Source organism: Monodelphis domestica, chromosome 4 (assembly GCF_027887165.1).
Source record: "Monodelphis domestica isolate mMonDom1 chromosome 4, mMonDom1.pri, whole genome shotgun sequence".
Classification (NCBI taxonomy): Eukaryota; Metazoa; Chordata; class Mammalia; order Didelphimorphia; family Didelphidae; genus Monodelphis; species Monodelphis domestica.
In genome coordinates this window covers 315458623-315478303 of record NC_077230.1, presented here as the reverse complement: position 1 = coordinate 315478303, position 19681 = coordinate 315458623, and the positions used below count along the sequence as shown (strand labels likewise).

The 19681-nt window shown below is 40.0% G+C and overlaps 1 protein-coding gene and 1 long non-coding RNA gene across 2 annotated transcripts in view; one reads left to right on the top strand and one right to left on the bottom strand.

Moving 5' to 3' along the window:
- LOC103101853 (uncharacterized) overlaps positions 1-19681 on the top strand; it is an 88450-nt gene that overhangs the window by 54160 nt on the left and 14609 nt on the right. The gene's annotated exons all lie outside the window — the stretch shown is intronic.
- LOC100021555 (dynein light chain 1, cytoplasmic-like) lies at positions 13691-14440 on the bottom strand. The gene has a single exon (XM_016421918.2). It carries the CDS (start codon positions 14149-14151, stop codon positions 13882-13884), a length of 270 nt encoding a protein of 89 aa, XP_016277404.1. The 5' UTR covers positions 14152-14440; the 3' UTR covers positions 13691-13881.

The window sequence follows — 19681 nt, the reverse complement described above, 5'->3', positions numbered from 1 at the left end:
TACAACTAGCTTGTGTGAAGCTTCCACTCTTATACCTGCTATAGATAGAGCATCTCTCAGAAGTCCTACATGTAACAAATAATCATGACACATCGTCAAGAGTTAGTCACAAGAAGTGGCAGCCAGGTGGTTGAGCCTTTGATTTTCTTCCAATCTGAAAGGTGGGGATAATTTTCTGGTGATTTACAGAAAATGACCTATGCTTATGTTTCTGCCAACGTCAAGGCACCTGTCAGATTTGACAACCAACCATTAGCCACTACCATGAGACCATAGGAGCCTAACTTTAGAGTTGCAAGATATTTTGGTGTTCATCTACTACCAAAACCTTCATTTTAGAAGTATGGAAACGAAGGCAAAGAGAGAGAGAGAGAGAAGGTGACTTGCTCCAGGCCATGAGACGGAAAGCAAATGAAGATTTATTCTGGAGTCTTCTGATTCTTTCAGCTATAACAAATTACCACTTATAATTAGAGCTGAAAAGAATATTTGCTTTGTGACTTTACATTTTAGGAAGAGTGCTTTAAAAGAAGATGATACTAGTGTTCAGTTCAGGTTCTACCTTGGGACAAAATAAGGCACTTGTGAATTGTTACAAGTTAACATTGTTAAGAAATGTAGGTTTACTTTGTCCTAACAGAGCCAGGATAGGCAGCAAAGAAACAGTGGCCCTTAGCTTCTCTGGAAGTTGTTCCCTTCATCTCCATATGGAAATTCACCTGATCATTTGCTCAAGATCTGGGGAAGGATACATGGTCACTCAGGTGGCCTTCAGAAATCTCCCAAGTGGCCTAGAATCCTCATGGCTAGACTTTTTATGCTTTGGGCTAACTAGAAAGCTGGGTCCAGGAAGCTGCTGGCCAATAAAGTCCCAAGAGGCTGGCTCTGTCTTCTTTTATGTAAAGTGGGAGGAGAGAAGCTGGATCCCAGAAACTCTGTATCCTAGAAATCTTATCATGGAGGGTAAAGGAAATAATCTATCCCCTTGGATCTGCTGATCTAGATACCATGGAATGGAATAGACAAAAGAAGAGTAACCTCTTTGGAGAGTATCAGTAGGCCACTGTTCAGTTAACTTAAGTATTTATTGTGCCTACTCTATGTCAAGATCTGTGCTAAGCACAGGTATTAATACAAGTAAAAGGAAAAATAGTCCTAGTCCTTAAGGAGTTTATATCTAAATAGGGTAAGTCAGTACATGGAAGGGAGCTGAAAAAATGGGCTAGTGGCTGAAGATACCCAGATAGGGGCATGGTAGTGATGTCTGGAGAGTGGGAAACAGCTACCAAAAGAATGAAGGATGGCTTGGATGGCTTGTCTGAGCTCTTCCTCAAAAGGTGGTGGTGGAAGGAATGCACCAACGGCATAGGACTGGAGGGATATTCCAGTAATTATTCTAGTATTTTATATATAATATATATATATATATATTATATATAAAATATTCCAGTAATAAAAAAATCCAGTAAAAGTAATTTCAGAACCAGGAGAGGAATGAAAAAGATACAGTGGACAGAATTAGTAAAACAAAAACATTAGATAACTATGTATAAATGCATAAAGTAGGGGCATAGAGAGCCAGGTCTGGAGATGGGAGGTTCTGGGTTTGAATCTGACCTTAGATATTTCCTAGCTATGTGACTCTGGGCAGGTTATTCAATCCAATTGCCTAGCCCTTACTACTCTTCTTTCTACCTTGGAACCAATACTTCATCTCCATTCTAAGACAGAAGTCAAGGGTTTAAAAAAAACACATAGACTATAGAATATGAAAAAGGTGAACTAGACACCATCATGAATGGAGATAAATTTGGTTGCAGAGATATTACTCAGATAATAAATGTGACTCAGTGATTAGAATATGGTATGGAAGGACAAGCCTTATTTGAAATAAAAAATTAGATTAAAAGGGTAGTGGAATATCTTTATACATGATAAGGATGTGATAAGGAGCAAGCATGATAGAAAGAACTTGTGTAAAGGTCAATGAAGGGAGAGGGCAAAGCAATATTGGTAGATTATTGCATCAACCCAATGGAAGAAATAGATGAAGAGTTAGGGAAATAGATCCCAAGCCTAGTATGAAGACCTGATAAAGTAACTCTAGATATTTGTTGGAGTTATCTGTCATCTAAAAGCAAAATATCTTAGAAATTTACAACTTAGCTATGTGATAATTTTGTTCTTCCATAGATAGAGGGAATAATATGTGAAACTGCTTTTGTAGGCCTGATTCTGACCAGCAAGGAGGAAATAATTGCCAAAATTGGACTGATAGCAATCTTGGAAGTTTCTGTCTACTTCATGTGAGTGTTCATAATACAAGCAAAAAATAGGGTATAGGCTGTGATATACCTAGATTTTGGGAAAGACAATTTTAAAGAGTTCAGATAAATATATAATTCTGATAATATACACAAATACCTCCAAAGAAGAAAAGAGCAAGATCTTTAAATCATTTGATTGGATGCACAGTTATCATTAGTCAACTTAGATTTTCAAAAGACACATATAGAAGATAGATTAATAAAACACACAAACACACATATACCCCAGTATTGCACTATAAGTATAATGTCAAGAGCACTAAAGGACAAAACACACTGAAGCTTTTGAGGTATGCTAGTGACTTTTTTTTTTTTAGCTCCAAAGAAGGAAAGAGGAGATTAGGAAGAAACAGGGTCACTTCTTAGAGTGGGTGGGATGGTGATAATGGATGTCAAAGAAAAGTTAGAAATACTCAATTCTTCTTTTGCCTCTGTTTCTTTTTCTGCCAAGAAGAGTGATTTTTTGACTGGGAGAGATAAATCCTTTCAATGATTTCTAGTCATGAAGTAGGAATGAATTATACTCCAGGGTACTGAAAGAATTGGTTAACATGGCAGCTGAACCACTGTCAATGATCTCTGAGGAATTATAAGGATGACAGAACTGCTAGAAGACTAGATATGGAGAAAAGCACCAATCTGCGAGAAAAGAAAGAGGATAGAGTCTTTAAATGATACACTGGTGAGCTCGCAAGCAAAATTCTAGAATATATTAAAGGGATGGTTTGTGAGCACTTAGAAAAGTAAGCTGTGATCACTAAGAGTAAACATGGATTCAAGTAACATGTCAGATTAATCTCACTTTCTTTTGGATATTGTTACTAGATCCTGTTAGATTATTACTGTTAGGTTATTACATTGGGTAATGATATTGACAATACATCTGGATTCTATTAAGTAATTTGACAGTCTCTGATGATATTGTTGTAGATGAAATAGAAAGATATGGACCACAATCTGGCCTCAGATACTTCCTAGCTATGTGACCCTGAGCAAGTAAGTCACTTAACCTCAATTGCCTAGCCCTTGCCACTCTTCTCTTTTAGAATTGATATTAAAGAAAAGAAAAAGAGACTGAGAGAGTGAAAGAAAGAAAAAAGGAAGGAAGGAAGGAAAGAAAGAAAGAAAGAAAGCAACAAACAAACAAACAAAGAAAGAAACAAAGAAAGAAACAAAGGGAGGGAGGGAGAGAGGGAGGAAGGAAGGAAGGGAGGGAGAAAGGAAGGAAGGGAGGGAGAAAGAAAGAAGGAAAGAAAGAAAGAAGGAAAGAAGGAAAGAAGGAAAGAAGGAAAGAAGGAAAGAAGGAAAGAAGGAAAGAAAGAAAGAAAGAAAGAAAGAAAGAAAGAAAGAAAGAAAGAAAGAAAGAAAGAAAGAAAGAAAGAAAGAAAGAAAGAAAGAAAGAAAGAAAGGAGGAAAGAGCCACATAATTGTATGGTTGATCTAGATTTAGACCAAGAGCTGTGTTTAATAGACTGATATTGAATTGGAAGGACTCTAATACGAAGTCCCAGGGATTTATCTTTGTCTCTGGTCTGCTAAATGTAGTTTATTTTTCTTTTTTATCAATATCTTTACTGAAAGTTAAATGCTTATATAATTTACAGAAGGCATAAATGTCTGGAATATTTAGTTCACATGCTAGATTATAGAATCACAACAAAAATATATCAGAAAGTTAAAACATTAGAACTTAATAAAGTGAAGCTTTTATGGGGGTGGTGGGAGGCAGACTTATGATTTCAGTTTTTAAGGTCTCTAATGAGGTAGCTTCTCTACCAGTTCAGATCAGTACAGAGCCTGGGGCTGTGAGGTTAAGTGACCTGTCACAGATACACAGCTGAAAATATGCAAGAGGTAATACTTAAATCCAGGCCTAGCAGACTCCCAAACCAGTGTCTCTTTTCAGTAATTCAGGCTGCTTCTCTGAGACAAACTTGAAGCTTACTAGAGACAGATGTAAAGTCCTTCATATGAATTAAAAACCCCAACAAAATCCAGCTGCACCAGAATTGTACCGGAGAAGGGCAGCAGGACAACAGCTCTTATGTAAAAGGCCTAGGGTTTGTTTTAATTTAATGCCAGCTCAAGATGAGTCAATATGGCCTGACAGGAGAAAAAAAACTAAGATGATCTTAGGCTGCATTGATAACGACATAGTTTGGGAGGAGTACAGCAACCAACTTTTACGTGTTTTACAAAGTCATAGAATTTTAGAATTGGAAAGGAACTTAAGAGACTGTCTAGCAACTCAGTGGTGACAAACTCAAATAAAAAGGGATCTCTGTCAGCTTCATTTTGACTTAAAAAATGACAAATTAACATTATGCTGTATTATGTTTTTATTTATGTGATTAAACATTTCCCAATTATATATTTTTAAACTTCAGTCTTAGAATCAATAATGAGTATTGGTTCCAATGCTAGGCAGCAGGGGATCTAGTGACTTGCCCAGGGCAGCTAAGATGTATCTTGAGGCCATATTTGAACCCAGGACCTTCTTTCTTTAGATCTGGCTCTCAATCCACTGAGCTACTTAGATCTCCCCAACCTCCTATCCTGAAAATTACATTTTAATCTAATTTGGGGAAATATTGAGAAATTTTGTGGCCATAAGTTTGACACTTCCTTCTTAGTCTAAACTCCTCTTTTTATAGGTGAGGAAATGAGAACTCCATCAGGTTTCAATGACTTTTCCAAGATCATGCATTGAGTTAATGGTAAGAGTCAGGACTAGAACTCTAGAACCAGGGTTTCCTGATTCTGGGTGTGGTACTCAGGCAGTTTTAAGACTTCTTCCATGAAAAGCAGCAGGATGTGTAGAGGATTGGGAGCTAGGAATAAAATCCCTGCATTCAATTCTTACTTCTGATACCTACTAGCTGTCTGAGGATGAGCAGGCAAATCCCTTAAGAGCTTGGTGCCCACCTCTAGGACTACAAATTGTAGAAGAGCGATCATTCTGCATTGATCAAAGGAGTTTCTTCACTGAGAATTCTCTGCACTAGTGAGATCACAGGTCTAGAGCCAAATTTTAGAAGCTCAAGACCTCACACTTGGCCTGCTACCTTTTGGTCTACTCGTGTATCATGTTTAATCCCATCCTCTTCAATCAGAACTCAAATTGTCCTACAGGAAACTGGGGGTCAGATAGTTGGTGTCCCCCACTCAAGGCCTCTTCTATGCTACATCCTGACCTCTGCCTCCCCTACCAGACCTGTCTGACACTGGTCCACTCTTTACCACACCTCAAACTTTGCTGTGTTAGGGGGAGCAAGCATGTGGTTTCCCTTGATGGAATGGGCAAAGAAGAACAATTTATTCCATTGTTCATGAAGGCAGCTAAAGCGCATGCTTTGGAATACTTAGAGCTCCAAAAGTCCTCAATGAAGAAACTGAAGATCAAAGAAGTGATTTGCCCAAGTCACCCAGCTAGTGACAGTGGGAAGAAAAGAGCTCTTGCAATTCTAACAGGTACTTTTAAGTGTATTCATGTACAGCATCTACAATTTCTCAGATTTCAAGTCTGGGTATTAGTTGCTTGGTCTCCTGTTTGGAAGCTATGAATCATAATAACTGATGCCTGTATGGCATTTTTAGCTTGTAAATGACTCTACATATTTTATTTCATTTGAGAACCTGCACAATCCAATGGAACACTGATGACTGAGGGAAAGAAGAGGTTAATTACATAGCTAATAAATGGAAAGCTGGAATCAGAACTCATACTCTGAATTCCAGTTTGGGACTCTAGTTGTTACTCTGGTCTTCCTTTGATTTAAAATAGAATGACTGAATGAATATTAGGTGCTTATTATTGACTACTTTGAGCGCAGAAGAAAAACATATGATCGGCTGCATGGTTCAATGGGGATATGATTGGGGATGTTGACTTTAAATGATCGCTCTGTTGCAAATATTAATAATTTGGAAATAGGTTTTGAATGACGATGCATGTAAAACCCAGTGGAATTTCTCATCAGCTCTGGGAGGGGGGAGAAAAAGGGGAGGAAAAGAACATGAATCATGCAACCATGGAAAAGTATTATAAATTAATTAAATAAATAAAAATGAAAAATGAAAAAAAAAGACTACTTGGATCATAAATGAGCAGGCATCAGACCCCTCCCTTTTTGCCTGAGTGAACGAGCCTGATATCAATTTCCAGTTCTTTCGGGCCACAAAAATACACGTATTGCACATTGTGCAGGTAGCTGGGTTTAGTAGATGCACTGTGATTGTCTGAGTGGCACATGGGCCATGGATTCTAGAGAGTGGGTCTGAATCCCAGGTATGTGGCTCACTCCTCAGTCACTGAAGGACTTGTGGGTATTAGCTTCCTCAGCGGTAAATTGGGGATGATCATAATTGTACTACTTCCCTTATAGGGCTGTTGTGAGGACCAAATGCCATAATGCATGTGCATAAAGTATAAACTTTACAGAACTGCATAAATGTCATCTTTTATTGTTATCCTGAGCTAAATCTCCAAAGCTACAAGTGGATCAGGTTAATGTCAGATTGATAAATGTGGTCTTGGCATTTTTATAGGCAGGGTCTGGGAAATGGTACTGAGATTGCTTCAGGGAATAACCATTAAACAACAAGACCCAGTTAATTCTTGTTGCAAATTAATAAATTCTCAAGTGGTTCAAAATGATTTGGGGAGCATGTGTGAGTGGGGGCAATATATCTGAACCACTTCTTCCAGGTTGTTTTAGGACTGAGGTCAGAGAGGTTTTTGCCCACCCAAATCTTTTCTTTTTGTTTTTCTGACTTCCTTTGAGTCTATATAGAACCAAAGCCAATGAGCTGTTTTCTTTTGCCTAATTAGGACAGTTGTCTGGGTAATGTGGGACTTGATAAATGACTTGTATGCAAAGCCTCTTTCATCATCCCCAAGCTCAGTCATCCTGATGAGATAAGAAGGTATCTAGGCTCTTAGTAGGATAGTTGGCAGATGAGAGCCATACAAAGATCAGTAATGATGATAATTTCACTTCTTTAAGCATCTGGATCCAGTAGAATGAAAGCTCCTTGAGAATAGGGACTGCTTCCCTTTTTGTTTTGGCATCCTCGGTGCCTAGCATAGGACACTGTAGACACAGGCATACCTGGAAAGTTTTCCCTCTTCCAGTACACCTCCTGGCTTCCTTTAAATACCAACTAAATTCCCACTTTCTGCAAGAAGCCCTTTTCTATTCCCCTTCATTCTATTATCTTCCCTCTATTGATACTGTTGTGGTTTAGTTGTTTTCAGTCATGTCTGCTTCTTTGTGACCCCATTTGGAGTTTTCTTGGCAGAGATACAAGAATGTTTTACCATTGCTTTCTCTGGCTCATTTTACAGATGAGGAAACTGAGGCAAATAGGGCTGTGACTTGCCTAGAGTTATACAGTTAGTAAGTGTCTGAGGTTAGATTTGTACTCAGAAAGATGAGTCTTTGTTGACTGTGTCCTTTTTGTCCCGTATATAGCTTTAAAATTTTTTTTAACTAATAGTCATTTGCATGTTGTCTCCTCCATTAGGTGGTGAGCTCCTGAAGGACAGGGAGCTTTCTTTGTGATCCCTGTGCTTAGCATAGTGCCCACCACATAGCAGGCACTTAAATGCTTACTGATCAACTGCCTATTAACTGAGGTAACTATTTTTTCATTACTGTGGATACTCCCTCCACCAACATACCATTCCATGCCCTAGGAGGCATGTTTCTTTTTTCTTTAGGGAAGGAGGTGGGCATGTCTGACCTAGTGACTTCATAGGTATAGGGAACTCCCTGTGAGGAAACTCTCTTTACCATTGCAGATCTACAATTGTTCTGTAATTTAAATTCTCAGAAAATTGCCAAGGAGAACCCACGGGTTAAGGGACTTGCCCAGGTTTACACAACTTGTCTGTATCACCACTAGAATCTAAATCCAGGTCTTCCTGACTGTGAGTCTAGCTCTTTCCACCGTGGGAAAATGTTTCTTAGTAAGCATTTGTTGCTGTTATCATTTAAAAAAAAAAGAAAGAAAAAACCCTTTCCATCACAAGACAACAACAGCACATATGATGTGGCAGGTAACATTCTGATTGCTGATTGTTAGAAAAATAATTTTTGGAGGGGGTTTGGGCTAGTGATTTGATTGGCGTAGGGAAATTCCCTCAACCAATGCAGATGTGGAACTCCTCTGCACTTTCTAGACCTAGAAAATTACCTGGGGCAATGGTCCAGAGTCACCAGACCAATAGAAGTCAGAGGCAAGGATATGAACTGAGTTTTTGCTGATTCTGAAATGGTCTTGGTATATACAACTCCATTCTGCCTTGGGTAGATAATTCTAGTAATGAGAAAAATAATAATTCTAGTTTCCATACTGTGTCTATGACTCTTTACATCAATTCTGTGAGGTTATATTACATAGCAAAGAAGGGACTTCCCTAAAATTCCCCATTAACTACAGATGTGAAAGTGGAAAAAAAAGTCCCATGACTTCCAGTAAAATGCTTTATCATCACTTCAGCCATCATTAATATTGATCAAGCATCTGCTGTATGTAGGGCACTGTTTTAGGCACTATGGGGGAGATGCCAAGAAAACAAAATAATAAAATAATAATACGTATGTAGCAACTTAAGGTTCATAAAACTCTTTACATATATTCTCCTTTTACCCTCATAACAGACCATGAGTTAGTTACAATTACTATCTTCATTTTGCAGATAAGGAAACTGAGGCTGAGAGAGGTTAAGTGGCTTGACCATCTTCATTTAACTAGTGAGTGTGTGGCAGGAGTTATCTGAGGCCTAATCCCTAGGAAGGCAAGATTCCAGAAATTTTCAGTCTTCCTGGGGAGACACATTTAAGAAAAGACTTAAGACTTGGGAGTAGTTAAAAAAGAAATAAATCAATTGTTCTGAAATCTTATAGACTTTTGTTGTTGTTCAGTCGTTCCAATTCTTTGTGATATCGTCCATGAGGTTTTCTTGGCAAAGATATTGGAGCAGTTTGCCATTTCCTTCTCCAGTGGATTAAGGCAAACAGAAATTAAGTGACTTTCCCAGGATCATGCATAAGTGTTTGAGACTGGTTTTGAACCTAGGTCTCCTTGATTCCAGGCCCAACATTCTATCCAATAAGCCATCTAGTTATCCCCATCACAAACTTTTTAGCATTAACTAAATGGGTGATTAAAGTGTGGCTAGTGCCCATTCTCAGTCTGAATTCTCACTCTAACAGTTGGGAAGAAGACGTAAAAGGAACATTAGAACGAACTAGGAAAATTTAGCCTGGAGGAGGTGGCTTGGAAGGGGAAATAGGGAAAGGGGATCAATACCTTTCGAACTTTTTTCATTTACATTTTTTTTAAACCCTTACCTTCCATCTTAGAATCAATACTGTGTATTGGCTCCAAGGCAGAAGAGTGGTAAGGGCTAGGCAATGGGGGTCAAGTGACTTGCCCAGGGTCACACAGCTAGGAAGTGTCTGAGGCCAGATTTGAACCCAGGACGTCCCATCTCTAGGCCTGGCTCTCAATCCACTGAGCTACCCAGCTGCCCCCCCTCATTTACATTTTTATAGTTATGTTTTTGTTTGAATATATCTCTCCCCATCCCCTCCCCATCAAAAATAATTTTTAAAAGAGAAAAAAGCAATTCAACAGAATTAGTCGATACATCAATCCCATATGGCAATATATGTTGTTTTCCAGACCCATAGTCTCCCACCTCTGCAAAGAAGGGAGGGGGGCATATATACTTTCTGAAGCATCCATACATGTAATTTTGCTAGGGATTTCTTGTTTTTTTTTTTCTCTCATTTAAACAGAAAGCTATTCTTAGGTAAATGGCTTGCATTGGGAGGGGAAAAGCCATCATGAGCCCAGGGTTAACTTCCAATCCTTCACTCATGTTTCTGTCCTGTATCAGTCTGTCGCCAAGGAGATAAGGCTGTTGACAGTAACCCAAAATTGCAATATAAATTTCATGTTGTGCAGTTCCCAAAGAACAAATTGTTAAATAATCAGGCTGCATTTCTCAGGCTTTTCAGCTACTGCTCCTTTGAATGTCTCTTCTACTGAGGTAAAATATACTGTTTTGCTGATTGTTTTTCCTCTTGAATGCTTATTGGATGATGGAGGGCCAGTCCTGGATTTTCCATTAGAAGAACAAAAGACAAACCAGATCACTTGGTTGTCTTCTAAGCCAGACAGTAGGGACAGGAATGATTTGGAATGGCTTAAGGAAACTCATGTGCTTTTTGATATTTCCATCCGGGCACAGGGAACATCTGCGTCTGTAGCTTTCCTTGAGGAGCCTAAATTCACCATGAGTATCACCATATTGGAATGTGGCAAAAGTGGCTCCTGCTGGCTTTGGAGTCTTCCAGGGCTATTAGGGCCAGTGGTAGCCATTGCTCACATAGCACAGTTCCAGCAAATCAGGGCCTCTCCACACAGAAGCTCTTCCATTTTTAGCAAATGAATTTTACCATCATATTCAATGCTTTCCACCAGGGCAGTCCCTAGGAGGGGAATGGGGCACAAAGACAGATCTAGAGAAGGGAACTTGGAACAAATTATACTATGCCTCACCTTATCCTTTCTCACAAACTTTCCTTCATGTGAATCCAGTGGAAAAAGAATTTCAGGGGTGGCCTTGGAGGGGAAAAGATACAATAGGATATCTCAAGACTTCCTCCTATCTGGCCCTAGCATATGAAGTTCCAGACTTGATGCAGACTTTTAAATTGCTTATGTTTGTTGTTGTTTGCAGTTTTACTCTATTACTTTGTCTTTGGGCAAAATGTTTTAAAGCACACTTGCATATCCTGAAATCTAATCACTTAAAAGGCAATTACAATAACATTTATGAGGAAAATGGTGGCCTATGTAATGAAACCTATGGTAAACAATTCAGGCCACTGCCTTCATGGGCAGCTAGATGGCTCAAATAGACAGAGTGCCAAGTGTCAGGAAGGCCTGCATTTAAATAGGGCCTCAGATACTTGCTGGCTGTGTCACCTTGGGCAAGTCACTTAATGCTATTTGCCTTAGTTTTCTCATCTGGAAAAGTAAATGGCAAAACACTCTTGAATCTTTGCCAAGAAAACCCTCAAAGGGGGTCACAAAGAGTTGGATATGACTGAAAACAACTAATCAATTGTCTTCACATTCTATTTGCATTTGTGTGAGTACTCACCAGTGTGTATTTTTCTGTATGCAATATATGTGTGCAAAAATATTTCTGAGGCTGAATGGTAATGGCAATGGAAGCCAAGTTGTATAATTCTGTATTGATTGACTGGTAGGATATTACCTGGAATATATTCCCAAGACACAAGTAGTTTCTATTACACAGCCTTCCACAACAAAATGTTGGTGTGGACAGGACGTCTATTTGTTCTTGTGGGCATGTTGGTGCATCATCCCGAATTTCATTGCTATTTTTTTTAATCAATTGTGCCAAATGAGTGGTATGTTAAAAAAATAGGCAGTCATATTTTATTCAATACTTACATGTTTGGTCATAAAGTGGTAAAAATGGAAAGAGGAATGGACTTCGGAATCAAGAAGTTTTGAGTTCAGATACCCTTTACATGAGGTGACATAGGTAACATATTTAACTTCCTCATAGGGTACTTCATCATCTGACAAGTGAGATGTTCATCAATGGTTTTAAAGTTCTGAAGTTCCAGGTAAATATCAGCCATTACTATTATTATTGTCATTAATTTTTGATGAGTAAGGAAGATTTGCTGGTGGCTACAAGAAGCTGCTGAAAGATGGGGAGAGTCGTATAGTTAAAAAAAATGAATTGAGTCAGAGGATCTAAAATTAAATTCCTTTTCTACTTTCTACCTGTGACTATGGACAAATCACTTTACTGCTGAGTTTCCTAACCTATACAAACAAATGGATTGGAATGTATGCCTCTTCTGGCTTTAAAACTCAGTCTTTCAAAAGGTTACTTCTGCAAGTAGAGAGGAAGGCATCCTTCCTTCTGTGCCTCATAAATTACATTACTTTAGCAGTCCTGGATTAAAGAGATGATTTGGAGTTTTAGATTTTGTATATGAATTACATACAAAAAAATTACCATCTACTATTATTTGGCTGAAAAGCAGCATGGTCTAATGGAAAAAGTATTGGAAATAGAGTCAGAAGACTTCAGTTTGAATCTGGTTTCCTACTTAGCACCTTTGTAGTTAAATACTGGGACTTTGGCCAAGTCACTTTGATCCTTATTCTGTAGAATGATGGGTCTGGAGATGATTCCCAAGGTCCCTCATAATTCTAAACCCTAATCTTAGGAATTCTTACCAAGATTTCACCTCAGGAATAAGGTTTTGATGATCCCATACCTGAAGTATAGGAATGTTACTCAGGTGATAGGCAGTGGAACTGGTGAGTTATATAGGAGAACCATCACTGAAGCAAATATACTGGCTCTGTCCTACTACTGTCCCTGTTTTGGACTCTTCCTGCTCTGGAATTACTCAGTTTTATATGCCCTTGGTACCAGCATACCACATAATCTAGTACTACCCATGTTCATTAAAGAGAATCATTTTTTTAAAATTTGCAAAAGACATCTTGTATTTTATCCTCTCTAGCCTATTTACTCCCAAATGGAAGAACTGGACTTGACTTTTCCCTCTTTTTACATAGCCTGGTGCCTTTGGTATATAAAAAATTGGTAGGAAGTCAAGAGTAGAAGAGCCAATCATTTCACTCCTGAAATTTTCTTGGCAACATCTTTTGAACTACTGCTCTTTCCTTACTATCATTCTGCAGTTTATCTACTTAAGAGAACTCACCTTACCTTTGACCCTAGGACCCCAGATCTCTAACACATAGAATTGTTTCCTGTGTTCTGCTATGGCTAAACTGCCTGGAATAGTTATGCACAGCAGCCACCTCCAAATGGGATGGAATTGTTCCCAATAGTGACTAATTCTACACACCTCCCAATTTCTTGCCACTTGTTCTTGAGGGCAGGAAACATGCCTGCTATATGAATTGGGGATTTAGCCCATCCAAATCAACAAATATTCCTTTTAAGAAAGAACCATCACTAAATGACTTGGGGTAGGGAGGGCAATATGGGGAGTACATATTATCTTATTTGGAACCTTAAATTATCCAGGTCCTTTTTAATTTTTTTCAGAGAATGCACAACTCTGATGTAGGAGTTGAATATTAGCTCTGAAAAGGTTAAAGAAAGAAACACACGCAAGAATCAGACAAAGGAGAGCTGGAGTTCCTGTGTATATCCACTTTTTTTCTCCAACAGATTTATTTTTTAAATAAGGAACTGGATTTGTTTTTGGTTAGGGGAGGGAGGCGGGGGTATGGAATAGAAAATAAATACAAATATAAACTGTTTTGCTAACTGTTTTATAACCACAACAAACTAGTACACAGGAGGCCCTATACAACAACAACACAATAAAGGCTTAAAGATTAAGGTGTTTCCATGGCAAGGCTGAAGTTTTAGTCTCTGGTTTTTGGAATTTAGGCTGCAGTCCTTGTTATTTGGATGGATCGCTGAGTAGGTAACACAGTCCATGCTCTAACCAGACTTGAACAGAAGAATGGCAACTTGGCCCATGTAGAAGTAGATGAAGTGCTTCGTCTCATGCGTCACATAACTGCCGAAATTCCTTCCCACGATGCAGTGCCAGGTTGGGTTGTACTTCTTGTCAAACTCCTTCTTGATGTGGGCTGCGATGTCCTTCTCGATGTTATACTTCTCCAGGGCCTGAGTAGCACACTCCACGGAGTCCTGCTGCATCTCCTCCGACATGTCCGCATTCTTGATCACGGCCTTGCGGTCAGACATGGCTACCCTTCCTCAACCACTTCAACTGAGGTCCAAAACCCGGAGCCGGCTCCACGAGGCGACAGGAGCGAGAGTCCTTCTTTCTGGAGCCTATTCACCCACCGTGGCCGGCCGGGATGAGGGGGGGGTATGGACCTGGTGGATTTGTGAAGTGCGGTTCTACAACCACGGCCGCATCGGGCACAGCGAGCTCAGGAACCGGTGCGGCCTGGCGCCCTTCGTCTTTGTGCGCTTCGATGACCCCCGTTGAGGTGGCCCGCGCGCAAGCTCCTACAGTGCCCCACGAGCCTGTGCTCATGGATCCCGCGCCGTTGCCCCCCGCCCCTCCCTGCCTAGTGGCCTGCCCCACAATGCCACGCGCGCTGCTGCTCTCCGCTTCCAGTGCAGTTGCCCCTGACCCTCTCTGCCTAGCGGGCTGCCCCCACAATGCCCCGCACGCCGTTGCCCACTTCCTCCCCTGCCTTGTGGCCTATCCCCACAATGCCCCGCGCGCTGCGGCTCTCCGCTTCCAGTGCAGTTGCCCTCGCCCCTTCCTGCCTGGCGGGTTGCTCTCACAGTGCCCAGCCCCCAACACCTCCGTTGGACCCCGTCCTTCCTGCCCCCCCTCCCCTTCCACGCCGTTACTCCGCCCCTTCCTGTCCCGCTCCGCCTCCCTGCCAATGGTTGCTCCCCCATTGCTCCCTGGCCCCGCCCCCACCCCACCCTAATGATCTATGGGCCTCCACATCTTTTGAGAAATCGGATCCGCTGATTTAGGTTCTGCTGACCTTCAACTAGTCGTGGTGCAAGAAATCATTTATTTAAGCTGTGAGCCCTTCTGTGGGCCAAAGGAGATTATCCCAGGAACGTTTCGTGGACATATTTGTCACCTCCCTTTGGTCCTAAGGATTAGTGACAGACACAAAATCAAAGCAAATGGCTTCCTTCCCCTACCCTCCTGTAACCAGAATCCTGGTGGTACTTTTAAAAATGAAGCAATCAGCTATTGTGGAAAGAGTCCTGGAGTTAGAAGTTGTAGGCTTTGCCCACTCATTCCCTGTGTGACCTTGGACAAGTCCCTTCCCTTCCAAATAGGATTTTAAAGAAAGATTTGAAATGGAGAGAAAGAGCAACAGGAGGTTGAGCCTCATAAATTCCAATGCAACAAGTTCTTTTACAGTCCACTCAAGATGACTGTCTCAGCTTTTTCATATTAAAAAAAAAAGAGGCAAGACTATTCAACTCACTACATTCAACAAAATAAAATATAAGTGCAGGTAGATCAAAACCTTAGTCAGATGGAGACTGATGAAAAGTGATGATGAGGTTGACGTTCAAGGACAGCTTAAGTGCTGTGGGACTCCTCTGCTTAGTTGTTTGGTTGGGCTGTGTTTTAAAAGAGCTTGCCCTCAGGAGGCAAAGACTTTTGCTGGTAAGGACTTTTGCTGTCAAAGTTATGGGAACTGATACATCTTCCTCAGGATGAAGAGAAAAGCAGATGAGTTCCCCCCCCCCCCCCCCCATACTGGATACGGAAGGCCTTACTTTCCTGGAAGTTTCAAGACTGTTAAAACAAAGTTTCTCACAGGAAAGAGATATCAACTTATCAGAGAACTTTTGTGGAACACAGAAGCTGAAAGTATAGAGAAGCTCCATAACTTGGGAACCAATGCCTTGAGACCTGGGGAACACCTGGGAAGAGACTATACACTAGATGAGACCAGGTAACCTCCTGAGAACATTTATGGCTCTACTGTGAGAGGTGTGAGTTACCTTCTCTGCATGTGCCTGGGATTAAACTGCCTACAGAAAAACTCTCCCAGGTTAGAAGTATTGCTCTTTAATTGTTTTGTTGTTGTTGTTGTTATTGTTGTCACTTTCCTCTCCCCAATTAGATGGTCAGTTGTTTGAGGACAAGGACCAAACATAATCTCTAGCCATATTTTTCACTTCCTCCCCACCAATGTTAGACCCACAATAGCAAGACAATAAAGGCTTTCCGTATTTATTTGACACTGGAATGGCTTGGATAGATGCAAGGGAAGAACAAGAACCATGTGCTCAACCTTTGTGCTGTACTTATTCCCTTAGTAAATTCTTTAGCAGGAATTTTCTGGTAGCAGTCAGCTTTAGGTTAGTAGTTAAAATCAAACTCTATCTTCTTGGGAGTGGCCAGGGGAATGAATACCAAAGCAAAATAGACACAGTGAGGGCAAAGGAATGTGGAGAGATCTGAGTGAAACTCCTGGCCTATCTGATTCCTGTTAGTAGGGCTTCTTTTGTGACCTCTACCTTGTTCTTTGCAAGTTTAGTCACTTTGTAAAATACCCCTTTCTCTCCCTTCCATGTTTATTCTCTACCATAGAGTGAAGCTTATTATCATGCTGATGGTTTTTATAAGTAAACTACTTTGACACCATCATTTTCACTTGCTATAGAAAAGTTGTGTTTTTATAGACTAGCTCAGAACCAAGATCATTCCATAAAAATGGATATTTTTATTTTCAGAAGAAAAATGGAATTCTTTTCCCCATAAGAATTTTATGGGGATAAAAGTACCTTGTTTAAATAAAGATAAGAGATAAAACATGCCAATATCACCCTTTTCCTTATTCTTCATCCTCCCAACTTAGCTACCTTTTCTCCTCTGCTAAAGAATTACAATTCTTCTGAAGCATTTAAAAGAGAAATAATTCATTAATTATGAACTTGACTGAACACAACTTTAAAAATGCAAAGAGTTTCAAAAGCATTATTCAAATCTCGTTTCCAATCTCTTTCATTCAGTAAAGCTGACATTTCTGTGAAAATGGGTATTTTACTTGATCTCCTTTGGAAATTTCAGATATTCAAAATGGTATTTTCAGCCTAACCTTACCTAATTTCAATTGGTAAAGGCTTTTTACATGTAAGAAAAAGACAAAATATCAGAAATATTGGAAATGTGCATTTTTCAATCTTTCCAAACATTTTACTGCCTAGAGAATTTTTACTTTAAGGGGGCCCATATGTATCATCAAGTCTGAGTATTTTTCCTAGCATCTCCATTTTTATCAAATGAAAAGGGGAAACATTGGTATAATGGGGGAAAACTCTCAGTCAAGGAGAGGGAGAAAGGGGCAGCTAAGTGGCTCAGTGGATTGAGTCAGGCCCAGATATGGGAGGTCCTGGTGTGACCTCAGATACTTCCTAGCAGTGTTACCCTGGGCAAGTCACTTAACCCCCATTGCCTAGCCCTTACCACTCTTCTGCCTTGGAATCAATACATAGTACATACAAGATGGAAGGTAAGGGTTTAAAAAAAAAAGGGAGAGGGATAAGGCATCAATACAAATATCTGTGTAATGGCTTTCTGTTCCCAGGAGGACTGGGTCATAACCCTTGCCAAACCTATTAAGAAGCAGCTGTTTTGGATACATATATGCCAATAAGGTTTAGTTCTATGGGTGCCCCTGGACAAATGGGTCAGACTCTTTTTCTTGAACTCTCTGTTTTGTTATATTTCTACTCCAGAGACCTAAGGAGAATCACAAAGCTTAGGTTTGGCTCATGTTTAAGGTCTCTTCAAAAGTGAGTAGAAAGATATTCAGTATAATATAGAACAATTATATGGCAATTACTTTTTTTTTTGCACAAAGGAAATGATAAAAAATAACTAATAAGCATTTAAAAATAAAGTTTTAAACATGAAGCAGAAACTTATAAAGTTGATTCTTAAAACATCAAAATATGAAACATTTTGAGATGACTACTGATTTTACATTTCATGCTTGACTTCTTGGCTCTGTCTTTTTTTTTTTTTTAATATATTTTATTTGATCATTTCCAAGCATTATTCGTTAAAGACATAGATCATTTTCTTTTCCTCCCCCCCCACCCCCCATAGCCGACGCGTAAGTCCACTGGGCATTAGATGTTTTCTTGATTTGAACCCATTGCTTTGTTGATAGTATTTGCACTAGAGTGTTCATTTAGAGTCTGTCCTCTGTCATGTCCCCTCAACCTCTGTATTCAGGCAGTTGCTTTTTCTCCGTGTTTCCACTCCCATAGTTTATCCTTTGCTTATGAATGGTGTTTTTTTCTCCTGGATCCCTGCAAGTTGTTCAGGGACATTACACCGCCACTAATGGAGAAGTCCATTACGTTCAATTATACCACAGTGTATCAGTCTCTGTGTACAATGTTCTCCTGGTTCTGCTCCTCTCGCTCTGCATCACTTCCTGGAGGTTGTTCCAGTCACCATGGAACTTCTCCACTTTATTATTCCTTTTAGCACAATAGTATTCCATCACCAACATATACCACAGTTTGTTCAGCCATTCCCCAATTGAAGGGCATCCCCTCGTTTTCCAGTTTTGGGCCACCACAAAGAGCTCAGCTATGAATATTTTTGTACAAGTCTTTGTGTCCATTATCTCTTTGGGGTACAGACCCAGCAGTGCTATGGCTGGATCAAAGGGTAGATATTCTTTTGTCGCCCTTTGGGCATAGTTCCAAATTGCCCTCCAGAATGGTTGGATCAGTTCACAGCTCCACCAGCAATGAATTAATGTCCCTATTTTTTGGCTCTGTCTTTAATACAGTTTTTTCTAGGACTATGTCTTCTGGCAAGCCAGGTCAGGACTTGGGCTCATTCTCTTGCTGGTGGTCATTTCCAAGAAGTTCTGTAGAAGCAGTAAATTCTCTCATCAAGCATCAGCTGAGAAACCCAGGAATTCCCCAATCTCTCATGTTAGCAAGGCTACCTCTAAGGCTGGAAATGTTTATTTCACTATTCAAATCACTATTCAATCACTTATGCTTAGGGAATGAAACACAAAGCAGAAAGAGGTAGCAAGAAGCCCAAACTCAGACTTAAGTAGCCAAGCTGCAACTGTGGTTGCAGTGATTGTTTTCTGCTGGGGTGTGGAAAGGCACCCCTCATGAGAAATCCTTGACATCCTTTTTATATGTGATATGTTCAAGAGAGAAGAAAGGAAAAGTGAGCCAGAGAACAGAGTTACTTCCTGGTTCAGTATCTAGTCCTCACTGATAAGCTTTTGAAGTGATACTTCACTTGTCCTCCTCATTAAAGCCCTAAGTGGAGAAACAAGGGACTACCCAGGGTTATTCTGATATCCTTAAGTGCCCTAGGTCCTTTAGAGATAAGCACATCTTCTTGGAAATGGCCAGAATGCAAGCTCAACACTATTGCAGCTAGAACAGCCTAGAGGGCCTGCTCTTTACCAGCTAAAACACAAAATAATACATGAGAAGTCCTAGATATGAAGAAATAGAAAAGATTTGTAGCCGATGTGTTAGGGGGGCAGTATATAAAATCAGGAAACCTAGGTTTAAATTTAGCTGATACATTTTTTTTAGCTATATAACCATAGATTATATTACTTAACTTTGCAGAATTTCAGTTTTCTCATCTGTAAGATAGAGACAATGGGATCATAATTTTAGAGCCAAAAGAGAACTTCACAGGTAATCTAGTGTAAACTACTAATCCTACAGATGAGGAAACTGGAACCCAAGGAGGTTAAGTGATTTGCCCAATATCATAGTA

Bases quoted from the DNA above. Each gene is read 5' to 3' on its own strand.
- LOC100021555 (XM_016421918.2), bottom strand. From the start codon at position 14,151: ATGTCTGACCGCAAGGCCGTGATCAAGAATGCGGACATGTCGGAGGAG.